We start from the raw sequence: 8,562 nt of genomic DNA on the forward strand, positions 1-8,562 counted from the left end.
CTCTCGGTGCCTTTTGCTGTATTTTGGATTGTCCTTCGGCTAGCCTCTACTCCTTTATTCCAAGTAGGAACAGAGCAGATAATGTTAGGAGCATGTAAAACCTTATCTCTACCTTTTCCTCAGAATGAACTCCATTTATCAGTAACTTGTGACACCTTCCACGTAACCAGTTTCTAACCCAGTCATCACTTAGGGCCCATACCAAGGGTCTTCGGTTTGTTTATAAGTCACGTATGTGGAAACATTCCAAATAATGTTACTGAAATCTAGATATATCATGTCTAGCACTCTTCCTCAATTAGTTCTCTGGTCACCTAGTCAATGAAATTAATCAGATTTGCCTGACAAGCCTGCCTCTAGTAGTAGGTTAATAGGATTGCTGGGAGGATTGGGGCAGAGTTGCTGAAAGATTGTGGTATGTATTTGTATTATGCATACGTATGTAAATTACCGTGCATCTATTAATAAAGGTGACTTATAAATTTGACTAAATAAATAATATACTAATACTGTATTTTATGTTAAATCATGTTTATTGATGACACGCTACAACAATAAACCAGAACTACAGACATCGGTCATCAGCATTTGTACATAACACTCCTTCTCACCCAATCACACACATCCAACAAACAACCTCCACAATGTCCATCCAAAAGTCCAAGCAAACTGAGGAGGTCTGGAATCTTATGTCCTCCCAGAAATACAAATACCAAACAGAAAACTAAGCAATGAAGAGAAAAAAAGGGGGGAAGAACTCCACACTAGGACATCCTAGGCCTCTCAAAGGGTGTTAAGAATCCCACTACGAGCTGGGTGACATGGTCTGTATGTAAATGTCCCAGATAGATAAAAATGCCTTTTTACATTTAGTGGACCTTCTAGCTCCTTTACATTCCGATAGCATCATATCACAACACTTATTGCACCAAGCCCAAAGGAGGGTAAATCAGCTACTGTCCAGACCCCCCCAAATGTTTTTTCTTACCAATAAGGTCCGCCTTCCTAATTAACAACTGCCGCTCACTCCTACCCTTAAAACGATCCAAAAGTATGCCCACCAGGGAAAAGGGAATGCAAGACTGCAGGATATCTTCCAGGTAACCTAATATGGATCTCCAAAAGGACTGTATTTTAGGGTAGGCCCAAAAAGCATAGAACAAAGTATTCACATCCAGATGACACATCTGGCAGAGTGGAGAGTCGACCTTCTCCATTTAAACATAAGTTCTTGTATAAGATAAGCGCAAACTAATACGTATTTTAAGACTGAACTTTTATTCTCCAGATTTATAACCAAAATTGCAACAGCTAATGCAATGTGAGGAAGATCTCCATTTTTTTTAAAGTGATGCAGTAATCAAACACTAAACATCTATAGAGTAATGACATGAGAACTATTTTAGTTTCGTTTTGCCAAGCTGATCTAGATGAATTATAAGTATGGTATATGAAGGTATACAGGGGTCAATATTCAGCCAGCAGCGTTTGTGTTTTGCTGACCACCACCACTGGCATTATGCTCAGAAATTCAATGCCAGACCGTGTCTGGGTTCCAGCATTGAATTTGTGAGTTATGGAGGCCAGCTAAACCATAGCCAGGTTAAGTGCGATATGCAGCCCTAACCAGCTAAGGCAACCACATAAAGATAGGACTGACTTTTATGCAGTCTTATTTATGTGGTTACCGTGGTTGGTTTAATGCTGAATACTAGCACTTAACTAGCCAAGTGCTGACTCACCCCAGAATGCCCCCAAAATAGGCATTAACCCGACATTTTCAATGGCATCACCAGTTAGTGCTGTTGAAAATAAGTGGTTAGCCCAAAACAAGCGATTTAAAACCAAATAGGGACCATTTCTGGCCAGTTACATAAGAACATAAGCATTGCCATATTGGGACAGACTGAAGGTCCATTAAGCCCATTATCCTCTTTCCAACAGTGGCCATCGAGGTCACAAGTGCCTGGCAGATCCCAGAACGCAAAACAGATTTAATGCTGCTTTTCATAGAATATGCAGTGGATTTTCTCTAGTCCATCTTAATAGTGGCTTATGGACTTTTCTTTTAGAAATTATCAAAATCTTTTTTTTAACCCTGCTATTCTCTGGCAATGAATTCCAAAGTTTAATTACTCGCTGAATGAAGAAATATTTTCTCCGATTCATTTTAAGTTTACTACTTAGTAGCTTCTTTGCGTGCCCCCTAGTCCTAGTATTTTTAGAAAGAGTAAATAAGCGATTCACATCTACCTGTTCCATTCCACTCATTATTTTATAGACCTCTATCAATCTCCCCCAGCTGTCTCTTCTCCAAGCTGAAGATCCTTAGCCACTTGTTGCCTTTCCTCATAGGGAAGTTGTCCCATCCCCTTTATCATTTTCATCACCCTTCTCTGTACCTTTTCTAAGTTCTCTATATATTTTTGAGATGTGATGACCAGAATTGCACAATATTCAAGGTGCGGGTCGCACCATGGAGCAATACAAGACATTATAAAATTCTCGGTTTTGTTTTCCTTTTCTTTCTTAATAATTCCTAATATTCTGTTTGCTTTCTTAGCCACTGATGCACATTGAGCAGAAGGTTCAACATATCATCAACGATGACACCTAGATCCTTTTCCTGGGTGGTGACTCCTAAAGTGGAACCTTGCATCACATTACTGTGGCTTGGGCTTCTCTTCCCACATGCATCACTTTGCACTTGCTCACATTAAAAGTAATCTGCTATTTGGATGCCCAGTCTCACAGTCTCTTAAGGTCCTCTTGCAATTTTCACAATCCTCTTGCAATTTAACAACTTTGAATAACTTTGTGTCATCAGCAAATTTAATTACCTCACTAGTTATTCCCATCTCTAGATAATTTATAAATATGTTAAAAAGCTGCAGTCCCAGCACACACCCCTGGGGAACCCTATCTACCATTCTCCATTAAGAATACTGACCATCTAACCCTACTCTCTATTTTCTATCTTTTAACCAGTTTTCACAATTCACAATAGGACATTGTCTTCTATCCTATGACTTTCTAATTTCCTCAGGAGTCTTTATGAGGTATTTTGTCTAGTAACATAGTAGATGACGGCAGAAAAAGACCTGCATGGTCCATCCAGTCTGCCCAACAAGATAAACTCATATGTGCTACTTTTTGTGTATACCTTATCTTGATTTGTACCTGTCCTTTTCAGGGCACAGACCGTGTAAGTCTGCCCAGCACTATCCCCGCCTCCCGCCACCGGCTCTGCCACCCAATCTCGGCTAAGCTCCTTAGGATCCTTTCCTTCTGAACAGGATTCATCTATGTTTATCCCATGCGTGCTTGAATTCCGTTACCGTTTCATTTCCACCACCTCCCGCGGGAGGGCATTCCAAACATCCACTATTCTCTCCATGAAAAAATACTTCCTGACATTTTTCATGAGTCTGCCCCCCTTCAATCTCATTTCATGTCCTCTCATTCTACCTCCTTCACATCTCCGGAAAAGGTTCGTTTGCGGATTAATACTTTTCAAATATTTGAACGTCTGTATCATATCACCCCTGCTTCTCCTTTCTTCCAGAGTATACATGTTCAGGTAATCAAGTCTCTCCTCATACGTCTTGTAACGCAAATCCCTTACCATTCTCGTAGCTTTTCTTTGCACCGCTTCAACGCGCTGGCCCAGAGACGGGCTGAAGACACAGAACTTCAGCTGGCGGGGATTGGGGACCCCGCCAGCACAGGCACTCGACGGCGATGGCGACGGGGGAGGGTTGGCAACACCGGGGGAGGGGTCCAGGGCCAAATCTGAGGAGGTCCAGGGCCAAATCTGAGGGGGCCCAGGCCCCACGTAGCAATGCCACTGTTCTGCAGGCATAATTTTCATAGTCGGCACATCATCACCATCATCCTCATGTCATTTTATGTCTCACCTCTGTCACACTTGGCCCGGAAAGGAAGTTTGTTGTAGCTACCACCAGGTCATTTCTGGTACAGCCTACCATGCATTCATTTTATGATTTTGGGAGGCAGGTTATTACCGTGTATAAAGCGATTAGATGCTTTAATGGTGTGTGTACTATCGGTGCTCTAATGTATCAATGTTTCTTTCATGCAAGAGATCTGTTACCTCTTTGCACCACTAAAATACACAGATAGAGGGCAATTCTATAACTGGCACCACAATGTAGGTGTCTCAATGCTGCACACTGAACACTAATTCTGTAACGGCATCTGGGCACCAAGATGCCATTAATATAACACTAGTGTAAGTGGGCAACACCATGCATACACCATGTCAATGTCAGGCATAAAAGGGCGCACTTAAGTGCAGCAAACTATGTAGTATTCTAAAAGCTATGTGCTTAAGTTAGAGACACGCCCATGCCCCTCCCAAGCTCCACCCACATGCTTGCCCCCTTGTAGTTATGCCAAACAAGTTGTGCACCTACCTTATAGAATGAGGGGAAGAATGTTGTGTGTCATTTCTAAAATGGCTGCCATCACTTTTGACAAGGAAGTTTTACATTTACCAGCGACCCTGTAGCAGGAGCATAGCCAGGCCTGCTATTTTGGGTAGGCTTTAAGTTAACCTGGGTGGGCCCTTCTCACCCCCACCCCTGTAAATACATACAGGTTTAAAAAAAAATACTTTCCTTCTGCCCCTACTTTTGTCATCTTTCTCCCTTCCCCCCCTGCATCTGCTCCTCCCCCACCCCAGTCTACCTCCAAGCCATCACCGGCAGCAATTCCTGCAAGCAACCCGCACCAGCCCCGCAGACCTCCCACCACTGCATCCCTGCTAGTGAAGAAACAGAAAGTGACATCATCGAGGGTGGTATGCGGTAGAAGGAAGCCCGCAGGGCCGGTGCAGGTTGCCCACAGGAATCGCTGCCGGCGATGTCTCACAGGTAGATGGGGGTGGGGGAATTCAGAGAGAGACTAGCAGCTGCCATGAGAGCGAGGGAGAGAGAGAGAGGACTGAGGCACCGCCAATGAGGTGCTTTGGGGACCACTAGACTGGGTGAGCCTGAGGCCCACCTGTAGCTATGCCACTGCCCTGTAGAAGTTCAAAAGCTGCAAGGGTAATGCCAGACTGAAAATACATATGACCACCCTGGTGCTATGCATATAGTGAAGGGGTGGAGAGAGGGTGGAGCAAGAAATTATCCATATAGAAGTGATATTCAACCAGTGCTCAATGCCAGGCCTATATTAAATAGAAAGTATTAGTGGTGCCAACTGTATTATACATCTATTTAGCGACACTGACTTTACATATAGCTGCACCAAATACTAGTACTAATTTAAAAACCTCATACAGCTTTTAAATGTATTTATTTATAGCATTTATATCCCACAATTTCCCACCCACGGGCAGGCCCAATGTGGCTTACAACAGTCTATATAAACATACATCAAGTCAGCAAACAAACAATCAATGGCTTAGAAGCGTAAGAGAGAGAGGGTAAAAGCAAGGAAGGGAAAAAGAGAAAGAGTAGTGGTGATCAATATGACACCGTGACAGAGACAGTCAGAAGTAAGAGACGCTAGGCGGGTTTTGAGCGTAAGCTTTGCCAAATAAAAAGGTCTTGAGGTGCTTTTTGAAGGTCGGGTGATCAGGAGTAAGTTTCACCGATTTAGGCAGACCATTCCACAAATGAGCACTAGTATAGGAGAAGGTGGATGCGTAGGTGGTCTTGTACTTGAGGCCACTATATACTGGGTAATGGCGATTTAGGTACGAACGAGCTGATCTGTGAGAGTTCCTAGGTGGCAAGTTGAGTAGGGTGTCCAGTTACTAATAAAAATCCAGCCCTTTAGTTAATGCTCTAATTTCAATTCATATTTTAATTGAAAAGCCCCAGTGGGTGGCTTCTAATCAAAACATTTCAGCATATTCTGTTAACTGCGCTTGAAACTTCTTGAACCTTGCCTTTGCTGTGTTGATCCCATAATCCTATGCCAACTGATAGGATATTCCCTCCCTGCATTTTGTCAAATGCCTTTTGAAAATCGAGATACAGAATATCAACCAGCTCACCTTTATCCACATGCTTATTCACCCCTTCAAAAAATATAGATTGGCGTAGCAAGATTTCTCTTGACTAAATTCGTGTTGGCTTTATCTCATTAATCCATGCTTATGTATATGCTCTATCAATGTCATATACATCACTTTGAATATCAACCCCACAATGTATAGGTTCCCTGACCAACTCTTTCAAATTTTGATAAAGCACGGAATGAGTCTATTACGATTGCATAGCCCCTGTAATCATACCTCCCTTTCGTCGCTTACATTCATAATATGATCACCTCAATGGCCAGGGACATTTATACTAATTTGGTTACTGCTGGAAAATCAGTTTACATATAGCAGCTACTGAAAAATTCAACAACTAAACAAAAGCCAAAGAATTAGTCCAAATGTGAGCTTTTACTGCCAAGCATGATCTATGCTAGAAAACTAACCTAAGGAATGTTTCTATTAGCTTTATACACAGAAATGAAACAGCCCAGACTCTGACCCTAGCATGTGGGAAAAAGTGTGCACATAGAGAACTTAAATGCACAGTTTAACCACATACCAGGAAGGCAGTTTTATAAAAAGAACATTTTCACAGGTAAAGCACTTCTTTACTCACAGGAATGCCTGTTAAAATTACAGTCTGAACCACTAGTACCCAGGAATATCTGTGTTAATGTCCACAAAATTGGAATAACTAATAAGCAAACTGCAAAAACAAACAAAAAAAGACAAAAATATTCTGTAGAATTAAAGCCTATCTTTAAGATAAAGTTATAATGCCATATATACCAATTTTCATGCAAGTTAAATAAGGGATTCAGAAAAGATATGAATCTGGACTTTTATAATGTCTGTTTGTAGGGAACAGTAACAGGGGAAATATCCCTGGAAAGGTTTCAATGATGCAAACACATTGTGACCTCAAAGGCCCATCACTGTCACCATATCACTGCTAACTGAAGTTTGCAGGAGCAAGGAAGAAGAGTTTCACAGATCACATCAGTGTCCATGAGGCTTGGCAAGTGCAGCATGAAATAAGAGAGCCAGTATAATGTGCAGTGTGGGAAAACTTCATCCTGCTGTGGTTTTAGATAACGGTTCAGGTCTGATCAAGGTGGGATTTGCAGGGGACATGAACCCCCGATTTACATACTCCAATATCATTGGTCGTCCAAAAAGCAAATGTGTCATGGTTGGAGTCAGTCAGAAGGACTTCTACATTGGAGATGAGGCCCAGGCAAAAAGGGGAATCCTGTCCATCAAGTACCCTGTGGAGCATGGGATAGTGAGGTCTTGGGAAGACATGGAACTGATCTGGCAGAATGTATATGACAATGACCTGAGGATTAGGTCTTCAGATAGGCCAATACTGGTGACAGAAGTGCCCCTGAACCCTCTTTCCAACAGAGAAAGAATGACAGAGCTGCTCTTTGAGAGCTTCAAGGTGCCTGCCATGTATGTTTCTGTGCAAGCTGTATTGGCACTGTATGCCTCTGGGCGTATCACTGGCTGTGTGATGGACTCTGGTGATGGTGTATCCCATACTGTGCCTGTTTTTGAGGGCTATTTCCTGCCTCATGCTGTTCTGAGACTAGACCTGGCAGGCACAGACCTCACTGATTACCTCATGCGCATTCTGACTGAGAATGGGGCCTCATTCGTAAGTACAGCTGAAAAAGAAATTGTCAGAGACATCAAGGAAAAGACCTGTTATATTGCTGTGGACATGGAAGCAGAGATGGCCAAGATTCCATCTGAGATAGAGAAAGAGTACAAACTCCCCGATGGGAGCCTTGTAAAAATACAAAACCAGAGGTTCCGTTGCCCCGAGATTCTCTTTTGCCCTCCCACTATCGGCATAGAAGCCCCAGGCATTGACAAGCTCTGCTTAAACACCATCATGAAATGTGATATTGACCTCAGGACTATGTTCTACTACAATATAGTCCTATCTGGAGGATCCAGCCTCTTCCCTGGAATGGCTGAGCGAATCGCCAAGGAAATGAAAAAGGCGCTCCCTGTGACCACTCCGCTGAAGGTTTATGCTCCTTCTGAGAGAAAAACCTCAGCCTGGATGGGGGGCTCTATTCTGTCTTCCCTCTCAGCCTTTCAGCAGATGTGGGTCACTGCTGCAGAGTTCAATGAAATTGGACCAAATATAGTTCACAGAAAATGCTTTTAACATATAGGAGGTCATATAAATATATTTACCAATGGTAAGGAATAAAACAGAGAAACTTTGAATGGACTACATACAGTATTTCTCTACACTGCAGATTAGTTATCATGTAAGTATTGTGTAGTCCCGTCCCTTTCCCCTGGGGAGGAGAAAACATTTCAGCCCTAGTGGCTGGAATAAGAGAGAAAATCAGACTTAGGTGTAGGTGCAACCAGTAAAAATCTTTATTGGTATTCCACTAAGCCAATACAAAATAATTGTTCTCTCAGGAGCAGGTTGTCACACAGAAAAGCCAGATGCAAAGACTGAATAACAAAATCTGCTCAGCACAACTTTCTATATACTGTTATAAGTTTCATTTCTCCTA

The 8,562-nt window shown here is 42.4% G+C and overlaps 1 protein-coding gene across 1 annotated transcript; it reads left to right on the top strand.

Annotated features, from left to right (window-relative positions):
- Positions 1 to 7,067: 7,067 nt before the first annotated feature.
- On the top strand, positions 7,068 to 8,198 carry LOC115481757 (actin-85C-like). The gene has a single exon (XM_030221135.1). The coding sequence runs from the start codon at positions 7,068 to 7,070 to the stop codon at positions 8,196 to 8,198; it is 1,131 nt and encodes a 376-aa protein (XP_030076995.1).
- Positions 8,199 to 8,562: the final 364 nt, after the last annotated feature.

Source organism: Microcaecilia unicolor, chromosome 1 (genome assembly GCF_901765095.1).
Source record: "Microcaecilia unicolor chromosome 1, aMicUni1.1, whole genome shotgun sequence".
NCBI lineage: Eukaryota > Metazoa > Chordata > Amphibia > Gymnophiona > Siphonopidae > Microcaecilia > Microcaecilia unicolor.

Excerpts from the sequence above, each read along its gene's own strand:
- LOC115481757 (XM_030221135.1), top strand. The coding sequence starts at position 7,068 with ATGTGCAGTGTGGGAAAACTTCATCCTGCTGTGGTTTTAGATAACGGT.